The 12002-nt window shown below is 44.0% G+C and overlaps 2 protein-coding genes across 2 annotated transcripts; both read right to left on the reverse strand.

Annotated features, from left to right (window-relative positions):
- Positions 1-4923: 4923 nt before the first annotated feature.
- Positions 4924-6760, reverse strand: LOC133440783 (NACHT, LRR and PYD domains-containing protein 3-like). The gene is made up of 5 exons (XM_061718102.1): positions 6729-6760; positions 6439-6606; positions 6157-6327; positions 5880-5926; positions 4924-5776 (listed from the first exon to the last, which is right to left on the reverse strand). The coding sequence occupies exons 1-5, from the start codon at positions 6758-6760 to the stop codon at positions 5160-5162; spliced, it is 1035 nt and encodes a 344-aa protein (XP_061574086.1). The 3' UTR covers positions 4924-5159.
- Positions 6761-6955: 195 nt separating this feature from the next.
- On the reverse strand, positions 6956-9333 carry LOC133440492 (protein NLRC3-like). The gene is made up of 2 exons (XM_061717758.1): positions 9219-9333; positions 6956-8730 (listed from the first exon to the last, which is right to left on the reverse strand). Exons 1-2 carry the CDS (start codon positions 9283-9285, stop codon positions 6956-6958), a joined length of 1842 nt encoding a protein of 613 aa, XP_061573742.1. The 5' UTR covers positions 9286-9333.
- Positions 9334-12002: the final 2669 nt, after the last annotated feature.

Genomic DNA, 12002 nt, shown 5'->3' on the forward strand with positions numbered 1-12002 from the left:
TATATACACACAATTAATAATAATTCAGCTAAATAAAATGATATGATGAACATCCCCCTCCCTGACATGCACCTGGCAGGCCCAAATCACATGACCTGCCCCGCACTTTGCAGCTCTGCAGGAGATTGACGCTTAAACTGAGGATATATTTTCACTTACCGGTCTGGTTTGCAGCAGTAGCATTATGTGCACATTATATGTGTGTGTGTTGTTGTTGTTGTTGTTGTAAGGCACTTCACCAATTTCACTTAGTCAAGTGCCTTACTACAACAACAACAATGCTTTGCAACTGCGCGACATGTACTGTATATTGCTGTTAGTAATTAGTCGCCATTAGCCGCTAGCTGACAGAGAGAGGCGTGTATGTGTGTGCGTGCATGGGCACGCACGTGCGTGGGTGCATGTTTCATGTGCATCAGATTTTCATTTTATGTATCAGGATAGTTAATTGTGCAGACATGCCTGTAAGGAGAGGAGGTGGAGAGAGAGGGAAGAGGAGAGGAGGGGGGTGCTAAAGGCCGTGGATCCATCACTAGCTGAATAACAAAGCGCACAGCAGGAAGCACATGTATCTGTAATGTTTTTCTGTCATTACTTTACTTTTTATTGGTGGGTATCCAGAGTTATTATAGTTTTGTATTTTTCTATTAGTTTCAGTATTAGTTTCAGTTTTTTGTTATAATACGGGGTATTTGTCATGGGTAAGGTTTAAGAAGTTCAGAGCAGGTATTACAATACAAAATGTAACAATGTAACAACGTAACAAATGTAACAAAGTTATTGTCGGAAAGTTTTAAAGTCGTGTTCCATGTGTCCCTTTTTTAAATTTTAGCACCTGCCCCTCATAAGGTTTCTGCACGTCCCTGCTTGAAACCCAAACTGCTGAGAGCAGCAGGGTGTGGCCTCAGCGCACTACAGGTGCAGACTGGTGCCAGAGATCAGGTGGGAACACCAGTGTTCTTTAAAGATCAGGTGGGAACCTGTGTTCTCTTATTATTATTATTATTATTATTATTATTATTATTATTATTATTATTATTATTATTATTATTATTATTATTATTATTATTATTATTATTATTATTATTATTATTCTCTACGAGGATGAATCCCCCTTTACTCTTTAATATCAGTCTGCTCCTCCGTTCCATGTCATCCTCCGTCCAGACCCTCATGGAGGTTCTGACCCGTTTACATGCAACTGTTTAATTAAATCTACTGAGTCTGGATCATCTCTCAAGTCTGATTCTTGATAACTTGGATACTCAGGTGTTAGCACGGAGATTCACCTGGTTGGAAATAACCCGTTGAAGACGTTTAGCAGGTTTTTCCACAAAACGTCTATCAACCTTTACTGTTTACATAGAGACACCTTGTTACAGACATCCTGTGTGATGATCCCGGAACTACCCACCATTCCCTGAGATCTGTAAACAAGATACTGTCAAAGGATTTACATAAAGGGTGTAACACCTCAATTCCCTCACAAACCTCAAGTCAAACCTCTCAATATTTTTCTTACTGTTAACCCCGAAGCTAAAGGTATCATATCTAACCTATACAACCTTATTTCCAGATTAAACTGCTCCTCAATGGTGGTTATAAAAACAACTTGGGACACAAGACCTAAATTACACTTTTGGAGATGATATATGGGACTCAGTACATGATTGGATTCACTCGTTGTCTTTGTGTTCCCAACACGCACATTTGCAATTCAAAGTAGTTAATCGCCCCCATATATTCAAAACTAAACTGACGTGACAAATGTAAAAGTGCACCTGCTTCACTCTATCACATGTATTGGTCGTGTCCCTCTTTAGGTAACTTTTGGACATCAGTTTTCCAAATAATGTAAGAGATCATTTGCCACCAAATTGAGCCAAATCCCCTGCTTGCAATTTTTCGAATTGCTCTAGACTTGGATTTGCCCAAAGCTAAACTCAGAGTTCTGGCTTTTGCTTCCTTATTGGCTCAACGAGGAATCACACTGAAATGGAAGGAGTCTTCTGTCTCACACTGGCTTAAAGAAATAATGTTATGCACGAATCTGGAGAAGATTAGATATACTATCTGAGGATCAGAGAATACATTTTACAGATTGTGGCGCCCCTTCTTGGCATTTTTTGAGAAACCCACAACGGTAGTCTCTGAGTAGCCCCCCCCCTCCTTTTTTTAAAAAAAATTTGTATTTATTTATTTATTTATTTTTTCTAAATCTACTTCATTATTTATCTATTTTTTAATTCATTTTATTGTCTGTAACTTTGCTATGCTTGATTTTTATATATTCACAATGCTGTGGTTATCTCTCTGATCAGCTGGTGTTTGTTTGTCCATGTTTGAGCAACGAGTTGTGTCGTGGTCTGGGTGGCGGCTGATAAGGGAAAAAAAAATCTTCCTCCTGTAAAGTTATTGTTTTATACATGACTTTTCATTAATAAAAAGACCTCTGAGAAAAAAAAGAACAAGACACTGTCACAATACATTAACCATCTACTGTAGAAGGCTTTGACATTATTAAACATGGAAATACAGCAAAAAATACAAATCTCCCTCAAACAGGCTGGAAATGCCCCGCTTTAATAAACACCCACTTTAATACAAACCCGCTTTAATAAACGCCCCGCTTTAATAAACATCCCGCTTTAATAAACGACCCGCTTTAATAAACATCCCGCTTTAATAAACGACCCGCTTTAATAAACATCCCGCTTTAATAAACGCCCCGCTTTAATAAACATCCCGCTTTAATAAACGACCCGCTTTAATAAACATCCCGCTTTAATAAACGCCCACTTTAATAAACAACCCGCTTTAATAAATAACCCGCTTTAATAAACAGCCCGCTTTAATAAACGACCCGCTTTAATAAACGCCCACTTTAATAAACAACCCGCTTTAATAAACGACCCGCTTTAATAAACGACCCTCTTTAATAAACAACCCGCTTTAAAGCAGCACTATGTAACTTTTCCACCTTAAAGGAGCTTGAGGCCGGATTGTGGCAGGATTTATGAAAAAAATCCGTATACATTTTAAGTTTTCTAGTAATAATGTCAGATGAAGCGTTCCAAACGAAAAAGAATGATTCCTCTAGTGTATCTCTCCTTTGCCTTGAACAGGCTGTGTGCTGCAAAATGTGCTGCAATTCGGTCCCGAATTTCCCGCGCTGTCCTGTGGATGTGACGTCACATGACGCTGCATGCACGTTCTCCCCGTTCTCCCGTGCCGGCTTCACTGTTGGCTGCAGTACCCCCGACGGCCGTCGTGGTGAAGGGTGGCGCTAGAGAGTCTCATTTCTTAAAAGGAGCCTCAAGCTCCTTTAATCTAATATTTCATCATCATCATTGTGATGGAACATCAACTTCCAACAGGTTTAATGAACCTCTGTCATGGTCTGAGGGGTCTGTATCGCCTTCACTGGCACTATGTAACTTTGAGGAGCATGGTAGGAACCCTACCACACTAAAAAACTACACATTTTTACGGCTTTGACTGCTTTACGGCATACGCCACTTCCCCCTCCTTCCCCATTCGTAGTCCAGACCAAAACTGGGCGGGGCGTGGAGCGCAGAGCTCAGCAGAAGCTGGTATCATGGCCGAAGCAGCGAAAAAAACGAAGAAAATAAGAGTTTTATCGGAGGAGGCGAAAAAAAAGAAAGAGGGAGAGTAACAAGCTAAATGCCCGGAGAATAAGAATAAACATTGGCCCGGTGTCGTGCCAAAAAGTGATTGCGTGCCAGAATCTGATTTCTGGCCGCGGGAGCGCGCACAGCAGCCCGTTGAGCGGTAGCGCTTAAACATCAGATTTTCAGATTATGAAACTCAAGAATGAGATTAAGTCATATTTAGGCAAAAACAACTTTTCATTAACTGTATTTGGCCTTCAATCAATTTTTGGCAGGTGAAAATGCCTATTATGTGTTGTAAAAGAGTTAAAAGCAATCCTGTGAGCTCTAGTGTTTATATTATGAAGCTCAAGAATGAGATCAAATCATATTTAGGTAGACACAACATTTCATTAACTGTATTTGGCCTTCAATCAATTTTTGGCAGGTAAAAAGACCCATTTTCAGGGGAGAAATCAGATTCTGGCAGGCAATCACTTTTTGGAACGACACCAGAGCTGTAAGACGAGGAGGAATGTCTGACTGATGGGGATTTATGGGGATAAAACAAGAGACAGAATTGTTGTGATACAAATGTAAATGTGGAGTTCTATGTTCAATAAGAATAAAAATTAGAATGTTTTCACATTCGTCTTGGGTTTGGGTAATTCTAAAATTACTGACAATATCAACAACAGACACAGAATAATAATAGTGATCATAAAATTGTGTAATTGGCAATGAGGAAGCTTTATAAAATAATAATACAATTGAATAGAATTACAGCACTAGAGGAAAGAATGCAATGCAAAGAAAATGTATAGAACATTTCTACTATTTTTCCTGAGAACTGTACAATTGTGCAGGGCTGATCTGCAAACATTCAGTTATTCACAGGTTATAAAGCATTTTTTTTATTTTGTCAGTAAGTATGTTGGACTACTAATTTATGACAAAGTCCATCTAAAAAACGTGACAGGAAAAAGGTGCTGTAGAACAAAACCAGAGCGCATTATCAAATGCAGCGACGGGGACAGGAGTTTCCGGCAGTACGCGCTGGTGCTCATGGGAAATGTAGTTCTTTCTGGTAAAGCACTACCGCTTTTGTCCAAAGGAGCCGGCAAACTCATCAAAAGCTGAAAGTTACATTGTGCTGCTTTCATAAACAGCCCGCTTTAATAAAAACACTGCTTTAATAAACACCCTGCTTTAATAAACGACACGCTTTAACAAACTGGAAATGTTTAGACTTGAAGCTCAAACTTTATTTCAGAAGTCTTGTGACATGAACATGAAAATATTTAGAGACAGAATCAAGAATAAAAAAATTATAATTAGATAAAAATCTAATTTATGATCAAACATAAGTAAATTATTTAATGTTTAAATGTGAAAAATATCAAATAAAAACATGAACCAAAAAACTAAATATAAACAGTGATCAAGTCCTTCTTCATCATCATCATCATGGAGACACTGAGGAACCAGAACCAGAATCCAAGTCCAGGATCCAACAGAGACAGTTTCTCTGACAAGAGACTCTGGAGACTAAACTGGACACAGAGACACTGAACCAGTGCAGTACCTGATACCAAATCCAGCACAGAGAGGTTCAGAGAAGCTGGTGTTGAAGGTGTGGAGGAGGATCAGTCTGTCAGAGACGACTTCATAGAAGGACAGAGTTCCAGCAGGAACGTCCACGTAAACTGCTACTCTATCAGAGTCTGGAGATGAAAATGAGGAGATGATGGATGTTTCTCTGTTATTGTGAAAGACACGGTACTGATCACTTCGATAACGGACCATAGAGATACAGCGCCGCGGCTGACCAGGTGAGGTCGGAGCAGCTGAATGGTACTCAACATCTGGATGACAGTCCAGACTCCAGGAATGATCGTTCCATCCAAACCAACAGTCAGTAGAGTTTTCTTTCCTGCTGATTCTTCTGTAACTCACTGATACAGAAACCTCTCCTCTCCTCTGGACCTCCCAGTAACAGCGACCCGTCAGAACTTCTCTACACAGCAGCTGACGCCTGTAATCAAACCTGTCTGGATGATCAGGATATGACTGAACCCCCAACCCCTGCGTTATCTTCCTGTTGTCATCTGACAGTTTGATGTCGGTGTGGACTGTGTTTGTGTCAACGGTGAGTCGACAGGAATCTGATGGAGAGAACAAACAAGCAGCTGCAGCTATTATTGATCAGTTATTGATCACTGATGGACTCGTGAAGGAGTCAAGATGGTTGAATAAAAACACACTTACACTTCTTCAGACCTGGTGTCAACCATCGTTCTCCAGCAGGCTCCACACTGAAAGGAGGAGCAGGGTGAGACCAGCTCAGTCTCTCTCAGAGGAAGCAGAATCTCAGAGCCCCCCCACCCCCATTACCTGTTGGACACTCCCATATCTGCTACATAACACCCCACCGCACCCCTGAGCAATCACCTGAGGTGGAGGAAAACCCCCACACCTGTGCCACCATAACTAACACAATATAACCCCCCCACCCAGTAGTGTGTCCCACCTGAGAGTGTCCTACCTGAGAGTGTCCAGTCTCCAGTGGGGATCCTCCAGTCTAGACAGAAGCTTCCCTGCTGACTCCCCTGGATGGTTGTATCTCAGGTCCAGCTCTCTCAGGTGGGAGGGGTTGGAGGTCAGAGCTGAGACCAGAGAAGCACTTCCTTCCTCTGAGATCAGACAGCCTGACAGCCTGTAGACACACAACACAGGTCTGCTGCATGTTCTCTGCACAAGTGTCCTGCTGCAGACACGTTTATCAGCATGTTCACTGGACCTGGAAAATACTTGAATGAATCCTGACCTGAGAGACTCCAGTTTACAGTGTGGACTCTCCAGTCCAGGACACAGCTGCTTCAGTCCTGAATCCTGCAGGTCGTTGTTGCTCAGGTCCAGTTCGGTCAGACTGGAGGACTGAGAGCTGAGAACTGAGGACAGAAGTGGACAGATGTCCTCTGAGAGGTTACAGCGACTCAGTCTGCAGACGGAAGAAAAGAACAACAACCAGGTTATTTCACTGTTATGGAAGAAAATGTAGCTGTGTCTCCGAATGTTCTTCTGGTCTTCAGCTCATCCTGTCCCCCCAGTAAAAACAGAAATGAAAGTGTTTCCTTGTCAGAGTTCATGCTTGTGTGGGATTTTAGGTCCAATGTGCCATTAAAGTCTCTGGAAATTAAAGAACCAGTGTAAACTCACTCATGTGAGGTTGTGCTGAAAAAAACACTCCAAACAAGTGAAGAAAACATGAAATGTGGAGGTAAAACCAGACGTAGTCAGAAACTAGCCTCCACTCCAGAGGTCCAACATGTATCTGCTGGTACTTACACAACTTTCTTGGAAGCTTTGACCACCGGCAGCAGCCTCCATAGAGCCTCCTCTGAAGCTGAGAACTTCTTCAGGTCAAACACCTCCAGATCTTCTTCTGATGACAGTAAGATGAAGACCAGAGCCGACCACTGAGCAGGAGACAGTTTATCTGTGGAGAGACGTCCAGACCTCAGGGACCGTTGGACCTCCTCCACCAGAGACCGATCGTTCAGTTCATTCAGACAGTGGAACAGGTTGATGCTTCTCTCTGCAGACAGATCCTCACTGATCTTCTTCTTGATGTATTTGATAGTTTCCTGATTGTTCTGTGAACTTCTTTTCTTTAATGTCATCAGACCACTTAGGAGGTTCTGATTGGTCTCCACTGAAAGACCCAGGAAGAAGCGAAGGAACAAGTCCAGATGTCCGTTTGGACTCTCTAAGGTCTTGTCCACTGCTGTCGGATAGAATTGTCGGATTGAAGAACGAGTTGTTAGTTGATCTTCCAGCAGGTTGATTCTAGACTTGACGAAGGTCCGATGGACATGAAGAGCAGCCAGAAACTCCTGAACACTCAGATGAACGAAGCAGAAGACCTGGTCCTGGTAAAGGCCGCTCTCCTCTATAATGATCTGGGTGAGCACTCCTGAGTACACTGAAGCCTCTCTGACATCGATGTCACACTCTCTCAGGTCTGATTCATCGAAGATCAGGTTTCCTTTCTGCAGCTGCTCAAAAGCCAGTTTTCCCAGAGACTCCACCATCTTCCTGGTCTCTGGACTCCAGTGTGGATCCATCTCAGCTCCTCCATCATACTTGACCTTCTTCAGTTTGACCTGGACCACCAGGAAGTGGATGTACATCTCAGTCAGGGTCTTGGGCAGCTCCCCTCCCTCTCTGGTTTCCAGGACGTTCTCCAGGACCGTAGCAGTGATCCAGCAGAAGACTGGGATGTGGCACATGATGTGGAGGCTTCGTGATGTCTTGATGTGGGAGACTATCCTGCTGGTCTGCTCCTCGTCTCTGAACCTCTTCCTGAAGTATTCCTCCTTCTGGGGGTCAGTGAACCCTCTGACCTCTGTCACCATGGAGACACACTCAGGAGGGATCTGATTGGCTGCTGCGGGTCGTGTGGTGATCCAGAGACGAGCAGAAGGAAGCAGGTTCCCCCTGATGAGGTTTGTCAGCAGCACATCTACTGAGGTGGACCTTCTGGGGTCACTGACGATTGTAGAGTTGTGGAAGTCCAGAGGAAGTCGGCACTCATCCAGACCATCAAAGATGAACACGACCTGGAACTCTTCAAAGCTGCAGATTCCTCTGGTTTCAGAGAAGAAGTGATGAGCTAGTTCCACCAAGCTGAACTTCTCCTCTCTCAGCACATTCAGCTCTCTGAAGGTGAATGGAAACAGTAACTGGATGTCCTGGTTGGTTCTGCCTTCAGCCCAGTCCAGACTGAACTTCTGTGTTAGGACTGTTTTCCCAATGCCGGCCACTCCCTTCGTCATCACCGTTCTGATTGGTCCTCCTCTTCCAGGTGGGGGTTTAAAGATGTCTTCCTGTTTGATGGCTGTTTCTGCTCCGTCTGGTTTCCTGGAAGCTGCTTCAATCTGTCTGACTTCATGTTCTTCGTTTACCTCTCCGGTCCCTCCCTCTGTGATGTAGAGCTCCGTGTAGATCTGTTCCAGAAGGGTTGTCTTTCCTGCTTTAATGATTCCCTCAGACACATGCTGGTGCTTCTTCTGCAGCTGAACTTTGAGTTTGGATTGACAAACGGCAGCAACGGTATCTAAATAAAGATGAAATAAAGAAAACGACTTAGTGATTAAAACCAGCCCACAACAAGTTCTACTTCCTCTAAAGAATCAACATTTCAACATTCACTGATCAGCGATTCAATGAAGAGTATTGAAGCGTTTTCCTCCTAAAAACCCCTCCGATCAATCAGAGGAACAAGAACAGTGTTTCCTCTACGATTCACTTCAGACAAACAAGTTGTGTCGTTTTCTGTTCGCTGGAACTGAATATTGAATCCACACGGTTCAACACTTTAGAATATATCTTTTATTTACTGGGATATTAACGACCTTTTGAAGGAAGTGAGGTCTTTGGTGCGTTTCTTTGAACTATTGCTTTTATTCTCCTGGAATGTTGGGACGCCCTAGTCTACCTAGAAAACCTTTAACAGGTGAAACCCTGAAGAATATCTGTTGGTGATCTACTGAGACATTGGGTGTCGTTTATCCAGCAGCTAAGATGTTTAGAGAAACGTCTTACTGCTCTGCAGGAGGTCAGCCAGATTCTCCTGCTTCCTCCTCCTCAAGAACTTCACTGTGATCTTCATGAATGCCTCTCTGATGCTCTTCTGCTCTTCATCTTCATCCTCCTCCAGACGCTCAGAGGTTTCTGGGTAATCTGGACTCAGAACTTTCTGGATCTTCTTCAGCTCGTCCTTCACAAACATGATGATGTCGTTCTCCAGCAGCTGGAACAGAAGACCACATGAATGACCCAACCAGACTGAAATCATGGAGACAAACGTCAGGTCCATGATGGACAGACTGACAGTCCACTGGTCTCCAGAGACCAGCATGGAGACAAACATCAGGTCCATGATGGACAGACTGACAGTCCACTGGTCTCCAGAGACCAGCATGCAGATGGACATCAGGACAACAGATGGAGAAGCAGTTGTTGTTCATGTACAGACCTGAAAGACAGAGTCCAGCTGGGTCTGATGCTTCTGGACAGACGGACCACTGGGGGACTCTGAGATCTGCTGGTCCACTCTGTGGAGGAATCATGAAGAACTAGGTCACATAATGTCTGAAGGTCCATGCAGTCATGTTTGGATGAGAACAGTCCACCAGAGGACTTTCTGTCATGTTAAAGGTTGGCTGGTCTTCCTGAGAAGACTGAGAACATCCACATTTTATTCCCAGTACAAGCTCTCAATCTGGTGGTACAAGAAGGTACACCAAGTGTCTACAAAGACCACCTTCTCAACAGATTAATGTTCACATGGTTCCAGGAACCATCTGTCCTCCTGCATCCAACAACACCTTCCACCTGAGGAGAACTTCCTCCCTAAATGATGTTGCAACCACAGCAGAAAGATGTCCCCTGCTGGACAAACCGGTCCACACTCAGTTACGTTTTTCAGAAACAACGTTTACAAACAACTCACCTCTCTGAAGGACAACCAGGAGCATTTTTAAAATTGGCAATGAAATCCTTTGATGCATCACTCTTCAAGGACACACAGCTGGGTCCAGGTCCAGGTCCATGGTAGTCAGTTTTCTGATGAAACCTATAGAAAAAAAGAAGAAGTTTTAGTCATTAAATGGCTGTTTTGATATCTTCCAGTCAGGTTTCTGTCCACATCACAGCACTGACACAGCTCCACTGAACACTTTACTGAACACTACAGGCTTTACTGAACCCTAACTAGAGGCTTTACTAAACACTAACTAGAGGCTTTACTAATGTTGGGCTACCGTTCATGTGCTCATGTGAACTCTGAACTTATGAGTGCTTATGGACATTTTGAATATGTGTACGCGACTTTAAAGCCGGCTCAACCAGAAATCAGCTTTAATTTGCCTCTCAAAATGGCCGCTTTGAAAACTACAAAGACCAGCGTGCATGGTGGAGCCGAAAGAAACTCTCCGATACCGGGAAAACCCAGGCAGTAAACTGTGGCCTCATTTAAAATGGAGTGCGTAGGAGTCATACTAAAAGTGCACGTACACTCAAAAGCCGAAAATGCCGGGCGCAAAAAAAAAATCCGGATCAATAAAACCATGTGCACGCAGATTTGCACGCAACGTTCCTTTATGAATCACAGTCCAGCTGGAAGGCTGCGCAGCTGAATCCGCCTCATATCCCGCCCTCTACACGCCCATAAATGCATATGGATGAGTCTACTGAGCATGCGCAGTGGCTTCCTGCAGCCTGTTTGGCGTCAGAATGAATGAGAGGTATACAGCCACCGTGACACTGACTTTCACGGAGACCTAGATGTTGTAGATGATGTGGAGGACAGGAAAACCACATTATTTGGTGGTCACAGTAAAAGTTAGAATAAGTATATAAATAGTATACAATAAAATAAAGCGAGTGAGTGGTAGCACGCCGTTGCTGCGCTAAACGCCGTGAGTTCCCCGGCGCAACAGGGGGACACACGTCCCCCCGTCTTTTCAAAATCATGTTTTTTTCCCCTTACTTTTTACAGTTTAAAAACTAACGGTAGGCTCAGCCTTAAATTGCAAATTATCAAGACACTGTATGAAAGCGATACGAAAACGGCCCCGCAGCCCCACTTCACCCCCCGCTCCCCCTCCTCCTCTCCCGTCTCCCCTCAGAGCTGCTCAGGACGGGTTTATGGTTCTGCGTTACACCAACGCAGAGCCTACGGCGTAGGTGCGCGTTGCCGCGTACCCTACGCCGTAGGCTCTGCGTCGTTTTAACGCGGGACCATAATTTAGGCTTACACCCGCACGTAAAGGTTTCACGCGCGCGTAAAACTCATATATATGAAAAAAAATCTGAGTCCCTTTAGGGGCTCCGTGGGGCTCCCTAAACGCAGCCCCTCATTTGTTCTGTCCTAAAGCAGTGGGTGAAGGAGGTTCCCGGCGTGTCACCGCGGCTGCAGCTCCAGCAGCACCAGAGTCCTGACTGACTGAGCTTCACACACAGAGGGACACGATCAGCGCTATTTTATTTTATTATTTTATTATTTTAAGTCTGATATATGTTGTGATATGTGATGACATTATTAAGAGTATGACATGAATCTGGCTTCATTTCACCACCTAACAGCCTGCCTCGCCAGTTCCCCGTGTCTTAAGTAAATTCTTACGGGACGGTCCGAGTTGCCGTAAAGATAAGCAGATTTTTCGGTTAGTTTTTTCTTTTTAGATCCGAGGCTTTGCGTAGATGGCGGCTTCCGCAACTTTCAGGCGCTTTTTCTGCGCAAGCAAGCTTTATAGATGAGGCCCCTGATCACCACCAACAGAGCCCGCAGCCCCAGATCCGGAGACCCAGAGGAGGCGTGAGGTT

Source organism: Cololabis saira, chromosome 3 (genome assembly GCF_033807715.1).
Source record: "Cololabis saira isolate AMF1-May2022 chromosome 3, fColSai1.1, whole genome shotgun sequence".
Taxonomy (NCBI): Eukaryota; Metazoa; Chordata; class Actinopteri; order Beloniformes; family Belonidae; genus Cololabis; species Cololabis saira.

What these genes read in the sequence shown, in the direction of transcription:
- LOC133440783 (XM_061718102.1), bottom strand. Translation starts at nt 6,760, where the DNA reads ATGAACTCTGACAAGGAAACACTTTCATTTCT. An exon ending in AAGGAAACACTTTCATTTCT is followed by an intron (nt 6,607 to 6,728) that starts GTTTTTACTGGG and finishes CTGCAGACTGAG; the next exon opens with TCGCTGTAACCTCTCAGAGG. An exon ending in GACACCAGGTCTGAAGAAGT is followed by an intron (nt 5,777 to 5,879) that starts GTAAGTGTGTTT and finishes TCTCTCCATCAG; the next exon opens with ATTCCTGTCGACTCACCGTT.
- LOC133440492 (XM_061717758.1), bottom strand. Translation starts at nt 9,285, where the DNA reads ATGAAGATCACAGTGAAGTTCTTGAGGAGGAGGAAGCAGGAGAATCTG. An exon ending in GGCTGACCTCCTGCAGAGCA is followed by an intron (nt 8,731 to 9,218) that starts GTAAGACGTTTC and finishes ATCTTTATTTAG; the next exon opens with ATACCGTTGCTGCCGTTTGT.